Below are 22,034 nucleotides of genomic sequence, written 5' to 3'. Positions count from 1 at the left end.
GCTGTTGTCTGTATGCCCCCTGGACGGGTAGTGAGGGGGTTGAGCTCTTCCAACAGGGCTCAGACAGGGACCGGTTCTGCTGGACCTGCATTGCATCCGAAACGGGGCCTGGTGCCAAGTAGGTGCCAAAGGGTTGAGAGAAACTGCCTTCACCGTCGGAGGCCTTCCGGGACTGTCTTCATGAGGGCTGGCCCAGTAGGCTTCCCTCCTCGGGGAGTCCGAGAACCTGTCTTCTCAGAATCAGATGGTGAGGGACGGGCTCAGGCTCACCGGCCTGGCAGGTCTTCTGTCCCCAAAGTCTGTGCTCGTGTTTGTTCTTGTTCAGTCGGAACTCTCTCTTCAAAGGCTGGCCGTGTGCTGGCCGCCTAATGCTCACACATGCGTGAAACCGAGTCCCTGCCGCCCAGGCTGGCGGTTGTGTTGAGGGAGACACGTGGACAGATGGCCGCCCTCCGTGCTGCGGTCAGCGCCGCACCAGCGATTTCACAGCTGCTGAGAGCATCCGCTCTGGGGAGTTTCGCAGACAGGAATTTATGAAAGGCCACTGGGTTCCTCGCAGAACAAGTGTCGAATGAAAACAGTCTCAAGTCCCGTTCGCTACAAGGACAGGTGTCGCCCTCCCCACCAGCTGGCAGCCCGAAGGAAGAAAACAGATGTAACTGCGGAGAATGAGAAGCCTTGGGGCTGAGGACTGGAGGGCGTGCGGGAGCAGAGCGCCCGCTGTGGAGAGTTCTAGAACAAAACGACACCCACCTCCCAGAGCCACACAAGGCCGCAGGCAGGGAGCCCCGAGCCGAGCCTCTCATCTTCCTCCTTTGCTGAGATCACTGACCACACCCCGAATTACCTTTAAGAATACAGGTGGCTGAAAAACCAAAACTCCCCAAGAGCGATTACTTTTATGAGAAGTGCCCCAAAGGTTATTCTAACAAGAGATGGTTTGGAGGAGCAGAGGACCTTTCCCAGCTGCCACGAGAGTCACCCAATAACCCCGGAGAAGGTCCTCAGCTAAATGAGCTCCCTCAGGAGGTCGCCCACGCCCCCACGCGGGCCCTGGCCTGCAGCCTCCCCACCCGGGCGCAGCAGCCGCCTCCTCGCCACGGGCACCGCCTGGTTCTGCTGCGACAGGTGCCCGGCTGGGCAGCGAGTGGGGCGTGGCCACAGGCCCCGGGCCATCTCCTTGGCCGCCCCTCCAGGATCCCCTCTGCCGTGTCAGACTTGTTTGGGTGGGTCTCCAGGAAATGGTGTCTAGAGGGCTAGCGTTGCCTGCAACCCCGAAGAACCCTCCAAGTCCTTTCTAAAGGGCTTTGTCACAAAGTGACTCTGTTGACTCAACACTAAAAGTAAGTCCAGGGCAGGACTGGGACTAAAAGATAAAGACTCCTCACCAGCCAGGGGCCTTGCCTGGTGCCTCAGGGACAGCCCGTAACCCAAAGTTGATCATGCCGCCTGGCACTGTCCCCGAGTGGGGACAGCTACTCGGGGATGTAAGGAAATGGCTCCCAAATCGTTAACACTCCTCCCTTGTCAGATGGGCCTGTGGCTCCTTCCTTTGAAGCTGGGCCGGCTTGTGACGTCTGAAAAGAGGGCATGGATGGCGGGGGTGATCTGCGTGAGGTTCAGGCTCAGAAGGCAGTGCAGCCCTGAGCTGCCGCGGAAGGACCCTTCGATCCTGAGGCCCCGTGCTGGAGAGGCCACACTGGGAGCACGAGGGGACAGCCCAGCCCCCGGCCGTCTCACCCGGGCAGCCAGCCTGTGAGGGAGGAGGCTCCGATGATTCCAGCGCCCCGCCCCAGAGCTCCTCCAAACCTCAGGTCTTCCTGACAGAGCCGGCCTTGCTGGGGCAGACGCAAGTCCTCGCCCTGGCTTGGCTGGGTTCCTGACCTGTGGAACCTGTGGGCATCGTAACACGATGATTCCACGCCACCGGCTTTGGGGTGGCTTGAAATGCAGCTGTAGCTGGGATCCCACTTCTGCATTAAAGGTAAGGAAACTGGGGGAGATGGATAGACAGATAGATGATAGACAGACAGATAGATGATAGACAGATAGATAGGTGATAGATAGATGATAGATAGATAGATAGATAGATAGATGATAGATGATAAATAGATAGATAGATAGATAATTAGGTCAGAGTCACAGAGCCGGGACAGGGTAGAGCCAGACTCTACCTCTCGTCTGTGTGAGCTCAAAGCGCCCCGTTCCCGAATCCCTAACCACTGGTCTGCCCGCTGCTTGACCCTGGTGTGCTCGGGCTCCTCAGGGCTCCACTTGAAGAGAGAATTTGCAAATAGAGTCTTTTCAGAGAATGTGGCCTCACCTGGGCTTCAGGAGGGACAGTTGAATGGACTGGGGACATTTAGCTTTGACAGACGTGGCGAAGTGTGTGGGCCATCTTCAGATATCAGAAATGTTGCTAAGGACAGAATAAAAACGCTGTAACCGCAGACGGCAGAGTCGAGAGCAGCGGGCTCCACGGGGCGGAGTTTGGCTCATTCAAAGGCAGAGCTCCGCGGATTACCCCTGTGGGAAACACTGAGTGCCCAGGGGGTTGTGAGGGAGCTCCCGTCACCGGAGGCCACCAAGGAGCGTGCCCTGGGCGGTGCCGCAGTGGGGAGGCAGCAGGCCGGAATCAGAGCACGTAGCTTTTAAGCCCCTCCAGCTCTCGATATCAGAATCTAGGGCACAAATCAAGAGGCACATAGAAAGGACCCTCGTTTACAAGAGTGGTCCCAGGGTGAGGATGAGCACGACCCCTTCACAGTACTTGTGTGTCCACTTGTGTGCTCAGGTTTGATCACCCCCCAAAGCCTTTTAAAATCCCATTTATGAGATCTCTTATCCTTTGAGACGACATGGAGGGACCTGGAAAGTGTCATCCTACGTGAAACAAGCCAAACAGAGAAAGACAAGTTTCATATGATCTCACTTATTTGTGGAATATAATGAACATAACAGTCCGAGGAAGGGGGTAGTCCCAGAGATCGGAAGTGGGGTACAGACTGACAATCCCCTAAAGAGGGGGGTGGTGGGGGAGAGATAAACCACAGAACGTATATGCATGTGTGCATGAACAGTGGACGTGGACAACAACTGGGGAAAGGGCAGGGAGGGACGGGGAGGGGGAATCAGTGGGGGGAAAAGGAGAAACATCTGTAACAAAAATTAATTAATAAAAATAAATAAATAAATAAATAAAAAATCTAGAAGGAAAAAAAAAATCCCATTTATGTCCAGCGGCAAATTAAATTGGTCCTTCTTTGGTCACTGCTAAAAATCCAAAGACACTTAGGTTGGAATGCACACATCTTTATTTTCTGGAACGTTCAACACAGGCATCTCAGATGCTCCCAGGAACCAGCTCCTGCCGCCTTCGGTGGGGTGACAGGTGCTCCGTGTTCGTGTCCTCCGGAGAGAGCAGCTAATGTCTCCTGGAACAGTGTCCTCGGGTCGGAACCGTGATTTGCAGCGCTCACTGTTAGCAGGGCGACGAGGGAATTTTTCTTGTACCCTAACCCTAGTGTTTTCGAGGAGGCCGGGGAGTGGACATTACTGACACCCAGTTGGCTCAGGTTGTGTGGTGCTTTCTCAGCTACCCACAGTGTCTGCTCGGAAACAGACAGGCGCTCAGCCTCCCCACGGCTGCCTGAGAGAGAAGTAGGTCAGTTGAGATGCTCATTCAATCCCACATTGCCTGGCTCCTTCTCTGCAGATCCCGATTCCTAGACGGGGGAGGGGCTGGTTCTCTGTGCAACCTGTGCTCAGGGGCTCTGGGACCTGTCATGGTGAGACGCTCCTGGGTAAGGGGGTTAGAAACGCCCACAGACCCTGCAGACCTCTTCCTGCCGAGGAACCTGTTGGGCCAGGGGGATGCTAAGGTGGGTCATGTGCTCACACCTGGGGGACGATGGGAGGAGGAGCCCCGGCCCGATTAGGAAAGCTGGTTGCAAAGCACTGGACGGGGGGCTGGGAGACTAAAGGGTCTGCGGGCCCCCCATCCCGTGGCTGAGGCGGAGGGAGCAGGGTCCGGGGGCGCTGGCGTCTCGGCCTGTGTCCACGTCCCCCTGAGACTTCAGGACTCCCGGCCCACCAGGTTCAGCAGGGCGTTCTTGTAGTCACCACTGGTGTCTCCCTGCGGGCGGAGGGGCAGCGTGAGGCGTGGCGTTTGCCACAGTGGCCTGTCTTGGAGTCACCTTCCTCAGGAGCAGGAGCTCTTACTGTCCCTGGAGCCACGCTCCGGGGAAGGCCGGGCTCAGCCCCGTGTAGGTCTGTGCCGCAGGCCCTGCTCCGTCCTTTCCTGTTTCGCTGCAGCCTACTCCCTCGCGTCTCCTTTTGGTTCTGTTACTAACGACAGGGGTCTCGGTGTGGAAAGTGGATCACAGGGAGTTCTGTTCTTGAGTAAGGAAGGTGTTTGGGTGGCCCCCTTGCCCCGCCGGCTGTCCCCATGTCTCGTTCAGGACCCGCGGGTGCCCGACCATTCATTTATCCCACGTGACCCATGTTGTCCAACACCACTCTCGCACCTACGGAGCCGAGGCTGACAGCAGGGTCCACACACCTGGAGGAACGGCGGGGCGAGCCTGGGCGTTCTTAGGGCCCACCCAGGACCTGGACCACGGCCCCGTCGCTCACTGACCCTGTGGCTCTCACTCTGAGACACGCCCTCTTGTCTATGATGCTGACGATAAGGACTTTGCTGAGGTGTGGGGTGGGGTCAGCAGGACAAAGATGGGTTTGCCTGCAGAGCAGCCGGCCCGTCTCCCGATGGGCTAGAACCCACAGGTGCAACGGCCGGATCCCAATTCTGTGGACCTCAGCTCTTTCGGCAGGTTCCGGCAGCACTGGCTAGGCAGGGGCCCGCACCAAGCTGGGCAGGGGAGGGTGTGTCACCGAACATCCCTCTGATGTGGGTGAGGGACATGGGACCAGGCGTGGACGCTGGGTTTATCCAAGGCCACTTGCTGAGTCAGTGGTAGGCTGTGCTGGGTGCCGGTTCTATTTTCCTATGCTCCAAGGTAGTTTATGTCTGATGGGGATTTTCTGTTCCTTAATAGTTTAGTCAAATTTGCTTTTAAAATCATCTGGACCTAAACTCTTCTTGTAGATTTTAAACCACATTTTAAACTTCTTTTTTCACTACTTACAAAATAATTTTTGTAATATACGTATATTCTAAAGAAAACGATTCATGTCGTCTACCTTTTCAAATGTCTGGGTGTACAGTTATACATGGGTTTTTATACATTTTCCTATTCATTTCTAAGAGAAGCTTTTCATGCTGTTGGGAATCATTTTTGTTTTCATGACATCTACAGAGAGTGGTCTAACTAAAAAGAAAAATTTGGCCAACTTTTTGCAATTCCAACTACATTTTCTTAAGTGACACCTTTAAGCAAAATCTAAGAGGGTGGGCTTCATGTACATCTGGATAAAGGACTATGATATTGATTATGCATTAATTAGCCTGCTAAGTCTCTCTCCAGCACCAGGTCACATCTTAGATGGATCAAAATGATCATTTCACTCAATGGTGCCGCTGTTCTGAGGTCCGCTGTTGGCCCGTCTAACGGGAATGGTGAAGGGAACAGAAATCTCCCTACACCGCAGAGACCGTGTATGGTTAAAAGGACACTTGGCTGGGACAAAGAATAATTGCACCCTCCCCCACCCCACCTACCTCCTACCCCATTCTGAAACATATTGAAGCAGAAATATCTTTTGAACACATTGTAAATTATGTGTTTCTTGAAATACGTAGTTAACAACAGACATCTGTAGGATAAGTGAAAACTTCACCTATTAGCTAATGAAGACCGAGGGCTGTCTTTTTCATGATTTGACTTCTGTGAGTAGAACTGGCAAAGCCGCAGTCTGCATTCCCGTCTCAGTGAGCGATTTCTCTCACAGTTGCAGCGGTGGGCTAAACACTGTATTTTACAGCCCCAGAGCCTTCGCAAACCGGAATCTGGTTAGGCAACCCACTGAGGCCCTCGGATCCATCTCCTTAACATTCTGCTTCCAGGGCTACTGGAATTTGGATTTGAATGAGAACTCTCAATTCCTAAGCTATTTACTCTCATCAATTCTTCAGATATGGTCCTTTCTGCAAGGATTTGGTGTGTCATTTTCAAAAGGAGCAAGAAGTCAAATGCAAACCAACTTCCTGGTGCATCGACCCAGGGCCTCCGTCATCTGGCCTCTGCGTCCCCCCCCCCCCCCACCGGCCCCCCGCTCTCCTCCAGGCTCTGACCTCCCTGCGGATCCCTCTACAGACCACAGGGCAGCGACTACAAGAGAGAGATGCCCTCTGGGAAGGAAGGGATGGACACTTGTGACCTGACATCTGTCACAGCATCCAGGTGTCCTGGTAACATCTCTGTTTGAAGCCGTCTGAGAATTGGGACCATGGCTTACCGTGATCATGCTGCTGAGGGTCTTGCCGTACATCTTCTGGAACTGACACTTGATAAGATTTAAGTCGATCTCACTCCTTGAAACGATGATTCTTATCAGGGTCCTGTCATGCGTCCCCAGCCCCTGGATACGACAGAGTAATCAAGGACCACGTCTCACCTTTCCGGTCCATCCCTGCGATGATGAACAAATCCACGCTGAGGGTCCGGGGTTTTCACAGGGGCGGAGATGCAGGAATAAGCCTCTGCTTCAGCGGCTGAAGCATTGAGAGTGTTGCTTGTGTGGCTGATGGCTGCCATTCTCTATTCTCTTCGCACTACTCCCGTCTCCTCCCTCATCGGAGACCAAGTGCCCCCGACGCAGTGTTTGGTTTGCACATCGGGTTCTAGACTCAAACTATCTGCTGCAGAAATGAGACTTCTGCCCAGGGCGGCAGCATCCTGCAGTTCAGCCTGACTGGCCAGTTCACCGGCAGCACCGTCCTGCTCACTCATCCTACACTGGGCTCACGCCCGACGGAGCCACGTGGACACGGGGAGCCCGTGGCCTCTCTCATTTCCTGGCCAGAGAGCTTGGGGTTCTGCCTTCAGGTGGTATCCGGAACTGGAAATTAGAGAAGGTGGACACTGACTCTAATTTTGGGGAATTAATTTGACTGTTTATTTCCAAGTTTGGTTCCAGATACCAGACATTCCCTGTGATACTAGTAGCTTGGACACTGGACACCTTTGGTGACTGCAGACTATTGGACCACAGGCAAATCTAGGTGGCACCCAGCACATGCAGGACACTGAGATGCTGCATGTGTCAATCTCCCTTCGGATTTGTCCATTCAAAAGTGGCATCACCTCCTAGCAATCCCAGCCTTGCCCTCTCGCAGAAAACCCTGCTCCCTCAAGGAGGCACCCGAGGGGATGAAAAGGACACTTGGACTGGCCTGGGCTCAGATCAAGGCTCTGCCATGGACCAGCTGCGTGACCTTTACCTCACACCTCAGTGTCACCATCTCTAGGATGGCAACACGACCTGGGACCACAGGGTGTTGATACATTCAGTGCAACGAGCACGGTCCAGCAGCTGTGCAAACGCAGCCTCAGGAGAGGCTCCCCTTCCCCAGACTCCGCCCCCTCTGAGGAATCAAACTATGATCACCCTGGTGTCTTCTCCTAAAAGATGGTGCTGATACTTGTCTTTCTCTGCTTGGCTTGTTTCGCTTAGGATAATACTCTCCAGGTCCCTCCATGTCGTCTCAAAGGATAAGAGATCTTTCTTTCTTACCGCTGCATAGTATTCCATTGTGTACATGTACCACAGCTTTTTTATCCATTCATCTACTGATGGACACTTGGGCTGTTTCCAGATCTTAGCTATTGCAAATAGTGCTGCTATGAACATGGGGGTACAGATATTCTTCCTGATTGGTGTTTCAGGTTTCTTAGGGTATATTCCTAGAAGTGGGATCACTGGGTCAAATGGCAGTTCCATTTTTAATTTTTTGAGGCAACACCATAGTGTTTTCAATAGTGGCTGCACCAGTATCATATGATCTCACTTATTTGTGGAATATAATGAACATAACAGTCTGAGGAATGGGGTAGTCCCAGAGACGTGGAAGTGGGGTATAAACTGACAATCCCCAGGAGAGGGGGTGGTGGGGGAGAGATAAACCACAGAACTTATATGCATGTATGCATGAACAATGGACGTGGACAACAGAGCTGGGGACAGGGCGGGGAGGGAGGGGCAGGGGGGAATCAGTGGGGGGAAAAGGACAAACATCTGTAACAAAAATAAATAAATAAATTAAAAACAACAAGAAAAGCCGGTGTGGTTCTGTGCACCTGGCTCGGCAGAGCTGCCGCAGCGGGGGTGGGAGTGGGGGTGGGGGTGGGGGTGGGGGGGTGGGGGGGAGGGAGGGGACACGGCAGTTACCTTCATGGCGCGGTAAAGACGTTCCGCGAAGTAGCTGTGGAGGTTCCGGGTGCATTTCACTGGAAGCAGAAAAGCAGAACAGCTCTGGGCGGTGGGCAGCACTGCTCGTGTGTGTTCATGTCTTGTTGTGGGTCTTAAGGGTTAACACTGTGCAAGCCCGGCCTGTTCATTCCATCTGCCCAGTTCCAAGACCAGCGCCTCTGTGTCGGGTGGGCGGGCGGGACAGGAGGGGCCTGGGCGTGGGCGCGGCCCAGAGCAGACAAGCCTGAGCTGGAGCCACACGGGCGGCAGGGTGGTCCCCCAGAGCACAGCTCTCACCCTCCGGCTGGCCCGGCCCTGAGTCCAGCCGCTCAGCTGCCCACCGGAGCCCCAGGCAGTGCTTGCTGGCCTCAGAGCCCCGCGTGGCGTGTCAGTTACCGCAAGGCCCCCACCTTTGAGTGTCCGTGTGACAAGCAGGCCCCGAAGCGCCAAGGCACCCGATGCCTCGGCCCGGAGCGTGGCCTCGTGCTCGCTTCCCCAGATGCTGCCGCGGAGACCGGGCATCTGGGTGGGGAAGCTGGCGACCCAGTGCAGTGGGCACGGCTTCGTGTGAGGCCCTGGGACCGCGGGAGCTGACCTCCAGCCCTCACTATCTTATCCGGGGGCGGACCCTGTGCGTCTGGAGGAGCAATGAGCCCCCAGTGGGCAGGGCACACCCTGCTCTCCCCTGCCTGGAGAGGTACTCAGGAGGCTGGTAAACCGGACCAGGGGCTGACTTGGAAGCTCAGGGGCCTTGCTCAGATGCTCACCACGGACGGGACTTGGTCACAGCAGTGGAGCCTGTGGGAGTGTCAGCTGTCCCAGGCGGCCCCCAGGGACACCTGGCAGAGCGCCCTGGCTGCGAGCCCTGGATGGGGGCAGCCGGGTGCACGGCTCTGCCCAGCCCTGCGACTCTGACTTGGGCTTTTTCAAGGGAAGGAGTGAAGGAGGACCCCTGGGCCTCAGTCCTTCACTCTGCAGTGACCCCTCGCACTGTGGTCTCAGCTCTGGACCCCAAAGTGTGCTCCGGAGCGGGTCCTCCTAGGTGGCCCTGTCCTCATGCTTTGGGGGAGGTGCACAGTGCTCCCCACAGCAAGGCCATCACTCTGGACCCCAACTACTCGTCGTCATGTCTTCAATCTGAGGTCCAGCGGGTGACTTTCTTTGAGGCCTCACAGTGAGAACCAGAATGTTCCCTGTGTGGCTGCTGAGGTGAGTGCGAGCCTGGGCCCGGCATGACCCTGCGGATGTGTGCATGCACACACGGTCACGCACGCTCACACTCAGGCACGCTCACAGCGGGTGGGCGACGTGGGCAGCACCGAGAGCAACCGCCGGCAGGACACAGCGCACAGATGGCCCTGGGGGTGCAACCTTCCAGTGTTCTACACCGAAGGACACAGGGTGACAGCGTGGGCTGGTGGGGAGTCCCCTGAAGGTGAACAGAGGGACCCAGCCACTTGCCATGGTCGCCCGAGCACTGCTCGGCCGCTGAGCCCTGTGGCCCTCGGACACACACGAGTCCGAGGTCCGAGCTCTGTGACTCACCCACTGTGAGCATGGCCTGCTCCAGCGAGCCGTGGGTCTCGCTCTTGATGCTGTCCTCAATGCTCTTGCCGGCTATTTTCTCGTATTCCTCGAACACTGCGGAGAGAGGGCCTCTCTCAGGGGACGCTGGGCCTCGGTCAGAGACTGAGCCTTCTGCGCTGCCCCTGGCCTCCACTGGACCAGGGATTCCTGGCTTTCTCCCCGCCTGCAGGGCTCAACAGCGCCACCCGGTGGCCAGGCCTCCCTTCCCGGTACCTCTCAGCAGGTGAGTGGCGCTGCGTGTGCACAGAATGGTGATGAATTTCATCTCGTCGGTCCCTTGAATCTTCTCGCCCGCGGCATACAGGTCCTGGTACAGGGACACCCACAACAAACCCGGGGCGAGTGAGGAGCCGAGGGACAGCCCCCGTCCACACGACAGGTCGGCATTCTCTGCCTGACCCCTTTTCCGTGGGAAGTCAAATCCCCGAGTGGTTAACCCTCCTCTCAACACCCAGGCCAGGAGCTGCACTAAGAAATCTCTGCCCCGGCTCTGCTCCGTCCCCGAGCGTCCAAGCTCTCCGGCCGCGGGCAGGCCTGCAGGGAGCTGGACACACACGGGCCCTCAGAGGCCCAGCTCTGTGGCTGCTTCTGTCAGGACACAGCTTCGCCAGACCCCGCCCAGGCAGTCTCCTTCCTGTTTCGGAGTCCCCCCAACACCCTCACTTTCTTCTTCAGGCAGCAGAGGGCTGAGCTGGCTCGCAGCCTGGCATCGAGGAAGACCCCCGTGGGCAGAGGGGCCGGGGGAGGCCGCCGGTATTGGCCCTGGAGTCTGGATGGCAGGGCGGAAGCTGCTTGGGGCGTGGCCTCACCTGTGCATCTTGGAGGGCCAGTGCGGGGTCCACAACTCTGCTCACATCATCTCTGCTGCCCTAGGAACAGAGGAGGTGGCCCTGTGAGGCCGGCTGGCGGGGCAGGGGGCCGGGCGGAGGGCAGGCAGGCTCTGCTGCCTTTTGGCCACGGGCCCTCCAGCCAGCCAGTTATCACCTCCAAGCCTCGGTTTCCTCACGCACGGAATGAGTGGTAAGGACTCTCACAGGGAGCTGGGTGCAGGGAGCTAGGGCAGGCGAAGCGGCTGCATGGGGCCGGTGTGAAGACCTGCTGGGGCGGGCCCCCTCTTCCCACTTCTGGGTGCCTTCACGGCACTACCTCAGGAGAGGGTGGGGCTTGCAGGGAGAACCCTGACCCCCCCTGAGAATCCCCAGGGAGCCCAGGCCTGGGCTATACCTGCCCCGCCCAGCCCTTCCGCTTCCCTCAGTAGCCGTCCCAGGGCTGCCCACCGGGCTGGAGCTGTCCAGGTCCCCAGGCAGGGGCTCCGGGGGCCAGGCTGTGCTACCTGAAGCAGGCACACCAGGACCCTCTCCAGGTAGCCGCTGGTATCCGCTCGGATGTCTTCCTCCAGGCTGGATCCGTAGTCTGCAGGGGAAACGGACAAGGGGCACAGACTGCTTTCCGCCTCCCGGCCCCGCCTCCCACACTTTTCCTGTCTCGAGCTTCCCAGGAAGGGTGGGTCCTTGGCACGGGGAGGGGCACTGCCCTGGGGTCTGAGAGGCAGAGGCCCTGCCACCTGGTGGTGGTTCAGGACCAGGAAGTGACACAGCCAGCCTCCTTGAAGGGCAAAGATGGGCCACCCGAGAGAGTCCTGCCACAGGCCGCTGACCGGGCTGTTTCATCCTGTGGACTGGCAAAGCCAGAGCCTGCAGGCGGACCGCCCACCTGGCACAGCTCGAGCAGGGCAGGCTGGCTTCAGCATGCCCGGCACCGTGGGCTCCCCCGTAGCTGGCCTGTGGTCCACGCTCCCCAGGGCACCAAAGCCGTGGGTTACCTGTGCCTGGCAAGGAGAAGCCAGCCCAGCACGGACACAGCCCATGGCCCACAGTGCTGCCGTGCCCTCAAGGGGCAGAGACGTTAGTGGGCCCACGCCTTATCCCCAGCAGCCCGTGGGCTTAGAGACCTAAGCGGGGCAGCCTGAGTCATGTCTAATTGCATCGTTAGGCACAGGACTGGACTCAAGGCAGTAAGTCAGCCCTTATGTGTGGAAAAGCCCAGAAAGGGACGTTTCCAATGTGGCCCAATACACTGCTTGTCCCTGGTCCCCTACCAGGCTGTCAAAACTTGAGGCCATTCCAAGTGGGCCTTTGACGCAGGCTCCACACCTTGGCGGGCCCTTACCTTCCTCGTACGCCTTCATTATCTCCTGCAGCTGGCTCTTGGTCCGAGAAGCCAGGATTTCGATGATGACTCCCTCCTTGGTTCCTATACCCTGTGGATACATCCCCAGCGTGAGAGAAGTCTGCCTGGGCCTCCTGCTCTGTCCACAGCCCCTTTTGTCAGGACGCCTGGTTTCTCTTCATCGTCGGCAAACGCAGATGGGGTGGCGGGAAGCAACGGCCCGAAGGAACCAGGCGTGAGACAGGCTGGCTCCCAATGCCTGCACGCTGGCTCAGGGACGTCCTCCCAAACACGGAGTTTGGCTTCATCGTGGCCACGTGACAGCAGAGGCCAGTCAACCCTGCATTCAGTGGCAGCTGGAGCAGCATGTGGAGCCTGCGGGGCTCAGCCAAGGTCCCGGTGCCCATTCCAAACGGCGGCCCCAGGGGAGCTCAGAGCTCCAGTGCCAGGCTGTCTGGACAGGAGCCCCAGGCATCGCGCCCCACCCAGTCCTTGTAAGCGTGTCTGCCCCGCCCCCTTGCTTAGTTACCTTCATGGCATCGTGCAGCTCCTTGGCCTCGTATCGGTATGGTGGGTACATGAGGGCCACCATGACCTTCTCGAAATTGCCACTAAGTTCCGACTTCAAGGTCTCAGTGAGATCCTAATGCAGGGACAACAGAGGTGACGATCTGTGTGCTGCACTCACTTGAGCGGCGACACAGTGACGGGCAGCCCAGTGGCTCTGGCCGGGTCCCCACGCGGGCTCTGCCACATGCTGGTCCTGGCTGGGGTTTCTGGGGCCTGCGACATAGCCTCTCTAGGCATCATTTCCCTTCCTTGCGAAATGGAGATAATGGCGCTTTTGCTTTCTGCTTGGGGGACGGGTGGAGAGATGTGTGTGGTCCTGTGTGTGGTCCAGCTCAGTCTCAGTGTCTTGCACACCCAGCTCAAAGCACAAGTTCATCACTGCTCACCAGCAAATTCCCGTCACCTAGCCATGCCCCCAGTGGATGCGTGGGTGAGTTACGGAATCTCTCACATACATCCCCTTCTAAGGGCACGTGTCCCTACAGGAAGCCACAAGGCCACCCCACTCTGCACAGCAGAGCAAAGGACCTTGTCAGACTTGGGTTGAAACCCTGACCTTGGTGCTCAAAGGTGCCAGGATCTTGGGGGTCTTAACCTCTCAGAACATCATTTTCCTCTAATGCATGTGATGATTAAGAGATTTAAATTATTATTATTATTTCTTTATTGAGTTTTAGAGAGAAAACGGGAGAAGGAGAGAGATAGAAATATCGATGAGAGAGAACATCGATTGGCTGCCTCCTGCATGTTCCCCACTGGGGATCAGGCCCACAACCTGGGCATGTGTCCTGACCGGGAATCGAACCGGTGACTTCTTGGTGCAGGGCTGACGCTCAGCCACTGAGCCACACCGGCTGGGCAACAGAAATTATTGGAAAAAAATGCACCTTGGTTTCTCCCACGGAAGGTTTGGATTTTGTTACCCGTCTCCCTGTGCTATATCTCCACATTAACGATGTGCACTGACGGAAGCTTCCGGAAACGATGGCTATGCGAACATTTATCACTGTGTTTACCCAGCACCTCAGTGCCTGGTCCATCCTGGGGGTGGGGGAGGGTGGGGGGAGGGAAAAGGGGCTCCGGCTCCTGGCTCCAGGCTGTCTGGGCCCCTGCAGAGGGAGCTTCCACACCCGCAGACAGAGGAGCCCTCCCTGTGTGTCCTGTGTCCCTGCGGCAGGTGTGCAAGAAGGGCACCCCACGCTCAGAAACGGGGCGGCAAAGCACAGAGCGGGGAGGCAGTGAGGATGGGGCCGTGGAGCCGACGTGAAGGAGCCAAGTGGCCGACGTGGGGGAGGCAGGTGGGCCAGCCTGAGAAGGCTGGACACCCAGCCAGCGTGGGGGGACCAGAAGTACGTTTTCAGGGCACGCACGGGCCGGCTGGATTTGAATTTCGGATACAGAACGCATCACTTCAGTAGCGTGAGGACGAGAAAGGAGGCGGTGCCCCGCCTCTCTGGCGCCCTCAGTGGCCAAGACAACAATGACTTCCCCTAACATTCTTTCTGGGGCAGGAAGCAGGGGTGGGACTCCGCGTGTGCCTGCGCGGTTTCAGCACCGATAGAGATAACTGTCTGTTCTTCCTACGCCCTGATCCAGATCACCCCGAAGTTTCGAGGAGTTGAATTGCTTGCAGGCCCTAATTAAAACTTTCCGACCACGGGCACAGCAGCTCAGCCTCACCTTTTCCACACATTCCTTCCATTTGGTGCAGAACCGGGGTGTCCTGGTGGGCACCTCTAGCACAGCGGATGACCTGTCCCTCACTCCTCTGCCCATGTGCAGCCCCCACTTTCCAGAAGCCAGAGCTGCTGCAAGGCCTCAAGGCTCGGCTCTCAAGCAAGGCCTCGAGTAAAAATCTAATGTTTTCCAAGATTTAGGTTCTTTCCGTTGACAAGTGTGTCCCTATGCCCCATGTTTCCAGGGGGCCGGCCTCCAGAGCAGGGCCTTGTCCAGCAGGGAGCTGCCTCCCAGGCCGTCTCTGGGAGCAGCAGGCCCGGCCCCCCAGCACACTGCTCCCACCCCCAGTCTCCCCAGTACCTTGCCGAACTGGGCTTTGAAGGCCTTAGCGATCTGCTGCCGCTGCAGGCTGCTCCTCTTGGTGAGCACGTCGATGAGGGCCTGCTCGTTGGTCCCTGCAGGGGCGCACAGGGTGAGCACCTCCACTGCCCCAGGGGACTGCTGAGGGCTGGGGAGAAGGGCAGCCAAGCGCTGGGGACACACCCCCCTGGATACTCCAGAACCTGACGATTCTCCAAGTGGAGACAAGACCTTCATACAAAAATCCATCTGTCCATTCCCCACCCACACTGTGCTGGGCATTGCCCAGGCCAGCCTCACAGCGACAGAATCTGAGGCCCGCGAGGCATGCCCTCTGCTCCCGGGGTGGCCTGGGGCCTTGAGCCTCATCAGAGGCCTCTGCGCTGACCCCACCTGTGACGGTGGCGGGGGAGGAGGTCAGGACTGGGGGTCCAGAGAACTCGATCAGAGTCTTGTTCTCACAGTCTGGTGGCACGGGCCTCAGCTCCGCAAGCCTCCGTGTTTGGGGAGTAGAGATAACAACGATTTCACAGGAAGTGAGGACATGCAGGAGCGGTAGCTCTCGTAGGTGCCCTAATTCATGGTCAAAGCCAGCGAGGGGGTCCGTTCTGCCTAGGCTGTGGCGTGAGGGCTGGGCCAGGCTTTGCAGGTCCTGCTGGCTTGGGGGCAGCCCTTCCTGCCCACAGGAATGCGCACACTGGAGACAGGAAGGAGCCGCCCTCTGGCCAGGGGAGGAGGGGCAGGGACAGGCTGCAAAACTCTGGGCTTCTGCTCCCTGGGCCCAGGTCAGCCCCACGAGGCTCTCAACATCCTCTCATCCAGAATCCACAGAGACACGCAGGGTCCAGAGCTCGGGGGTCATTCAGAGGGAGGAGCCAGACTGAGCGGTCAGGAGGCGCGAGAGCCCCCACCTCTCCAGTCTCCGGAGTGGGTGCGGACCCGGGCTGGGAGAGGTAGGGCCTGTGTGATTCCTGGGTTCTGGGGAGACCCTGACTCCCAGCCGTGTCTGCACCTCCTCCCAGGGCTGTGAGCAGGGGGTTTGGAGAGGAGCAGGCAGAGGCCCCGGACGTCCACTCACCAATTCCCTTCATGGCTTTGTAGAGGGTCTCCGCGTCGGGCTCCGGGTTGAAATGCGGGCTGCCCTTCACCGAGATGCCCTCCTGCTCGACCTGCAAGAGAACCCAGGCCTGCTCGAGTGGGAAGGCGGCAGGGCAGCCCGGGCTCCTGGCCCGCTGTGCGGCCTGGCCCTGGGGGAGCAGGAGCTCGGGGAGCAGGAGCTCGGGGGAGCAGGAGCTCGGGGGGCAGGAGCTCGGGGGAGCAGGAGCTCGGGGGAGCAGGAGCTTGGGGGGCAGGAGCTCGGGCGAGCAGGAGCTCGGGGGAGCAGGAGCTCGGGGGAGCAGGAGCTCGGGGGAGCAGGAGCTCGGGCCTGCAGCCAGGGGCAGCCTCCTGTGGCCCCGGCCCTGCCTGGCTGGGCTCCTCCTGCCTGTCCACCGGGGCAGGGCGAGGCCGGAGGGGCCCTTGCCGGCCCAGGGCAGCAGCTTTGGGACATGACCGTTTCCACGCTGCCTATTGGCTGCCTTGGCCAAGGGGAGCCCTGTCCTGAGCTGGGTCCTCGGGGGCGGGAGGCAGGGCCACGCTGGTCAGCGCCCACTGCCAGCAGCTCTCACAGCAGTGCCAGCCCGGGGGTCGGGGTGTGAAGACCGGGCAGCGCAGGCAAAGGGGCCGCTGTGGCCCTTCCCAGAGCTGCCACACTTACTGCGGGGCAGCAGGAAGAGGGGGAAGAGCCTGGGGCCGCCTTTGGTGCGGGAAGAGGGAAGAACCCGGAACATGTCCTGGGGGGTGGGGAGAGAGGGCCTGGCCTCCGAAAGAACCAGCCGGGACTCAGAGCCCAGCGGTGCTTTATTGGGGTGACGGGGCACCATGACCACGTGTGTTCCGGACACCCCGTTGTCTTCAGAGGGGCCCTGCCTGGACCTGCAGTTTCCCCTCCCTCGGCCAGGACTGTTCCCGGGCCCTGCGCGATGAGGCTGAGGAGACTCCGGGTGACGGAGCTGGAGGAGAAACGAGGGGCGTTGCCGGGTGTGAGCGTCGGGGCGGGAAGAGGGGCGGCCGTGCCTCCTGGGGCAGGTGGCTTCCTGGGCATAGGCAGGTCAGCTGTGTAGGACGGTACTGGACAAAGGGCGGCGTCCTGAGAGCCTGTGGCCTGCCTGGCCTGGCCGTCAGGGGCTGCTGCTCCCCGTCTGTGCTCTACGGGACGACCATTCTCCTCCAAGAATGGCCCTTGGTGGAAGGGCAGGCGCCAGGGAGAAGCTGCTGAACCTCCCCTGCCCTGCCCCTGCCCTGGGGCGTGGGCTCCGGATCAGGCTGGGCTCTCCCAGTCGGCCAGCCATCTGAGGGAGGGAAGCAGGCCCAGAGCCCAGCTCCCTCCAGCTCCACCGACAGGGAGTAGGAGGCACAACCCACCCACAGCTACAGGACAGTGTGCTAGTGAGGACCCGCTCCACGGAGCTCAGCACATCGCCCTGCGGGGGGTGATGAGACTGGGCAGGAGGTGTGGTCTGAGCTCAAGCTGCCCTCTTCCTTACAAGGAGGTGGAGAGCCTGGACCACCCTCAGGGCATCCTGACAGCTCGGGGCTTTAGCAAGTCTCCAGACTCTGGTGGGTTAGGGCGTTAGGGTCAGGGTCAGGGTCAGGGTCAGGGGTCAGGGTTAGGTTTCCAAGGAACTGCACAATGCTCTGAGAACTGTGAAGTAACCCAGGTAACCAAAGTGCCTGGGTCCTTGACTTCCAAATATTGGAATTAACCAAGGGCTCGCCTGCGGGTTCTTGAGATTTTGTCCTATAGAATTTCTTAGATGTGAATAAATGACCCTCTTCAGGATGTGCTTTTGGGAGAGGAAAGGCGGAAGAGTTGAGGGAGATTGGAGATGGCCTTTGAAGTTGAGGGAGACTCAGAGTCCATCATCGTTTACAGCAGAAATGGTTAGAAACGATTCTTTTTGGAAATTGCACCCAGAGAGCCTATGCAGTCCCAGATGTTGCCCGACAGTGTGTCCCTTGTTTGTGGAGTCATTAGCTACCGTTACTACTATTAGTGACTCTAGCCCCTCCCATGTACCCGGCTCTGAGGGTTAAATGCTCCGGTGCTTAGATGCTGTGCTCTGCTCCTTGACTTCTCTGGACAGTTGCACCAGGTAAATATGAATTTTATAGGCAGGGGTGCTGGGCGCAGAGGGCTTGTCAAAGTTACGCTGCTGGTAAGTGCTGGTGCTGGGGGCTGAACCCACAGCTGACTCAGGCTGAGCTCTGTGACCTCCCCCACTGCACTGGTGACTCAGCCTGCTCCAGACAGTGAGTTTTCCTGGGACTCCTCACTGAAGAAGCCTCCCCCACAGGGACGCAGGTCGTCTGGGAGCCTGGAGGGCCTCTCAGCTCTCAGTGCTGAGCTCTGGGGTCCACCCAGGAGGGGCTTCCTTCTGCCCCCAAGCTGGGGGCTGGCTGTGCAGCAGTGACTGGCCTGGCCATGGGTCCGGTGCCTGCAAAAGTTCCCCAAGGGGCTGTGATTTCACTGCATTGGGGAGCATCAGCCTCACCTCCCACGCCATGGTTTCAGGAGAAAGGATGCTTTTCTGGGAACGAGACCCTTGGAGATCAGCACGGAGCAGGAGCGCTCCGATCTCCCCACCTGAGCCCCCTCATTGCTGGGAGAAGACGAGCTAGGCTCCTGCTCGGACTTGCCTTGAGGGGCAGGTCCAGACAGGAACATTTTCGCTGAAGATGTGACTCATCCAGCCTGTTCCTCTACAGCTATAATACACGTTTAGGTGATCACAGGACAGCGGCCACGCCCTGGCCTTCTGGGTATGGGGCCGCCCGGAGCCCTCTACCCTGTGCCCTCCTACCCAGAACACATCACCCCTACCCTCTGCCCTCCTACCCAGGACACATCACCCCTACCCTGTGCCCTCCTACCCAGGACACATCACCCCTACCCTGTGCCCTCCTACCCAGAACACATCACCCCTACCCTCTGCCCTCCTACCTAGGATACATCTCCCCTACCCTGTGCCCTCCTACCCAGGACACATCTCCCCTACCCTGTGCCCTCCTACCCAGAACACATCTCCCCTACACTCTGCCCTCCTACCCAGGATACATCACCCCTACCCTGTGCCCTCCTACCCAGGATACATCTCCCCTACCCTGTGCCCTCCTACCCAGGACACATCTCCCCTACCCTGTGCCCTCCTACCCAGGATACATCTCCCCTACCCTCTGCCCTCCTACCCAGGATACATCTCCCCTACCCTGTGCCCTCCTACCCAGGACACATCTCCCCTACCCTGTGCCCTCCTACCCAGGACACATCTCCCCTACCCTGTGCCCTCCTACCCAGGTGGTCAGGCCAGGTCAAATTCTTTTCCCCAGCTCTAAGCTCCCCACGCTCTGGGCTTTGCACACATGCGCACACACCACACACTCCTACGTAGGGCTCAGCCGTGCCCTCTCCCGAGGGTTCTTCCTCTGAGTCCCCTACCCCTCAGCCGCTCCTGGTTCTGTTCGAGCTTCCTTTCCCTGCTTGTCTCACTTGCTTCTGTCCCTGCTGCGAGCACCTGTGAGGCTAGGCCGTTGCTTGACTCCCTGCCCACTGGGCAGCCCAGCGCTTGGTCTAGCAGGGGCGAGCGAGGCTGAGCGGACCCCTCTCCCCTTCCCCCCAGCTCCATGCGGGAATTCTTGGATTCTGCTGGCTCCGAACTTACCCAGGCTTTCCACCAGGCCATCCTAGTCACCTCACAGCCTCCTGTCCCTAGGGGGTTGAAGATTTCGCAGGTCAGCTCTCCGCTGCACTCCACCGAGCAGGAGGGTTGGGTGTGGTGGCACAGGCAGGCCCCAGGCCCCACCCAGCCCGCTCCTGCGCCATCCCGCCCTCGGGGGTGGGCCTGGCTCTGGGGCCTGTGACCCCCAGGCCCCACCCAGGCGCTGCCTGAGCCTGCCTTGTGGAATGCACTGCTCACCAGGGAGCAGGGCCTGGGGCTGTTACACAGGCAGAAACCCTGGCTTTCAGTCTTCAAAAGCCCCACTCAGTAAACATGGCTGTAGTTTCGAGTCTTTGCTAGACCTGATCTGTCTGAAAAAGGATAACACCACATATTCCTTTCATTCATTCCAGAGTTTCTACACAATTATCAATGCGACTGGGAGCCCGCGAAAGGACATAAAGGAATAGCAGCTGCCACCTACTGGGGTGTCGCTGTGTCCAGACGTTAGTGGACAGGAACTGGCCCGGAGCAGGTCTGCCTGTGTTGTGTGGGTTCTTGACTTCGTGTAGCAAAGATTTCACAGTATGAACAAAGATGGGTTTGAGAATATGTTTATTAAAGCTGGGGACAGTAGCCCGGCCGGTGTGGTCAGTGGATTGAGTGTTGTCCTATGGACTGAGAGGTCCTGGTTTGATTCCCGGTCAGGGCACATGCTGGGTTGTGGGCTCGATCCCCAGTAGGGGGCGTGCAGGAGGCAGCTGAACAATGTTTCTTTCTCACATCGACGTTTCGATTTCTCCCTTTCTCTCTTTATAAAATATCAATTAAAAAACCAAAAAACAAAACATATTTAAAGCTGGGATCAGGAAAGAATTAGGGTGGAAGAAACAACAGGAGAATCTAGGCGGTCTCTGCTCTGGCCGCTAGAGCCACCTAGGAAGGAGGTGAGGCGGGGCTGCTGTTAGCTCACTGGGAAGTCAGAGGAAAGGGGCCTCCAGACAGGATCAGGGGCAGGCCTGGGCCCAGCTGCCCACCGCCTCCCCGGCTGCCAGTCTTGTGGGGACCCCCAGAAATAAAAAGTGCAGGCCGGGGCAGCGCCTGGGCGCGCTCTAACCTGCTCCGAGTCTTTGTCCTGAGGGACTTTTGTTCCCCCTTTTCTTCCGCTGGCAAGAACCTTCGGGGAGGTTTCAGTAGAATATTCACCAGCTTCCCAGGTGCATTTTTAATATACTGAAGCATCAAAATGAGCTTAGAGGGGAATTTGGGATAATTCTTTGGTCTGTTTTACTGTCTGGCTTTAATGGGGTTTTGTTATTTGCTCCCTGGCTTCATCTGCCCTGGGTTTAGCTGGCACACATGCATGAACTGGGTCTTTGTTCTCTATTTTCCCAGGCCGGGTGATTTAAGCTCTGCATCCTCTGGTCAGGGAGGAGGCTAGTAACCATTTGCTCCCAGGTGTCCTTGGTTGGGGAAGATAAGGTCTTGCGATTCACTAACTGGCTATAAATTGTTCAAATTGTTTGGCTTTGTTGTTTAATTTTCTTGTCTCAGTTTCCCCGTCCCACGTGCCCAGGCATTTTTCTGGCTTCTTACTGTCCTGCCACACAGATGCCTCTTTCCTCCATGCTCACGGTCCCCGTTGGTCTTTGCCAAACCCCAAGAAGCGAAAATGGAGCCTCTCGCATTTAGTATTTTGCTTTGATCCCTTTTGAATTCTGCCTTTTTCAAAGTTAGCTGTTCTTGTCTTGTGGTTTTTATTTCTTCCTTTATTTTGTTTGAACATTTATATATTCTCTCTCTCTTTTTTTTTTTTCAAATACAAGCAAAGGTTTTATTTAGCAAGTCACAGAGGTAGAAAAAGTGAGCGGTGGAGGAAGTGAGCCAGCTCACACATTTGTATTTTTTTTTTTTTTTTTTCTCCTCACCTGAGGACATTTTTCCATTTTTTGTTCAGATAGAGCGGGAGGGAGAGTGAGGGAGAGAGGGAGAGAGAGAGAAACATCGATGTGAAGGGACACATCGAGTGGCTGCCACCCGCACGACCAACCAGGGCCGGGGACAAACTGCAACCGAGGCACATGCCCTTAGCGGGAACCGAACCCAGGTCTCTCTGTACCGCAGGCCGACACTCCAACCGCTGAGCCAAACCGGCCAGGGCACACATTCGTATTTTAACATCTCTTTCAGATCCCTCCACTAGCTACTTTCTGGGCCCTGAATTTGTTTCTTGCACCTGCCGGCTCTCTTTGGTTAGGTACTAGGATTCTTTCCTTTGAGCTCATCTTCAGCAGGAAATGCTTTTCATGAGATCTCAAGTACCCTGTACTGGAACGGCATCTGCAGACGGAGAGTTTGATGGTTGTTTTTGCTCGAATCTTCATCTGTCAGTTTCAGATGGACTTCAGTGCGAGCTTCTCAGCTGAGATTTTACAGCCAACTTATTGCAGACATGAGCCCTGATTTCCCCAGGTGCCAAGGGCGCATGATCCTTCTCTGTGCTGCGTTTTGGGCTGTTGTCCGCTGTAGCTCCTGGTTTAGAGG

General features: G+C 57.7%; 1 protein-coding gene across 2 annotated transcripts; it reads right to left on the bottom strand.

Annotated features, from left to right (window-relative positions):
• Positions 1-3,309: 3,309 nt before the first annotated feature.
• On the bottom strand, positions 3,310-19,569 carry LOC118632269 (annexin A8-like protein 1). 2 transcript variants are annotated; one of them, XM_036265230.1, is made up of 12 exons: positions 19,494-19,569; positions 15,812-15,902; positions 14,734-14,828; positions 12,656-12,769; positions 12,127-12,217; positions 11,291-11,370; positions 10,767-10,826; positions 10,171-10,264; positions 9,916-10,011; positions 8,350-8,408; positions 6,418-6,540; positions 3,310-4,135 (listed from the first exon to the last, which is right to left on the bottom strand). In XM_036265230.1, exons 1-12 carry the CDS (start codon positions 19,512-19,514, stop codon positions 4,076-4,078), a joined length of 984 nt encoding a protein of 327 aa, XP_036121123.1. In that variant the 5' UTR covers positions 19,515-19,569; the 3' UTR covers positions 3,310-4,075. The 2 variants fall into 2 exon arrangements, with proteins under 2 accessions (XP_036121123.1, XP_036121122.1); XM_036265229.1 differs by lacking the exon at positions 3,310-4,135 and adding an exon at positions 5,929-6,027.
• Positions 19,570-22,034: the final 2,465 nt, after the last annotated feature.

This window comes from Molossus molossus, unplaced genomic scaffold, assembly GCF_014108415.1.
Source record: "Molossus molossus isolate mMolMol1 unplaced genomic scaffold, mMolMol1.p scaffold_m16_p_17, whole genome shotgun sequence".
Lineage (NCBI taxonomy): Eukaryota > Metazoa > Chordata > Mammalia > Chiroptera > Molossidae > Molossus > Molossus molossus.
This window is presented reverse-complemented; position numbering and strand designations above follow the sequence as displayed.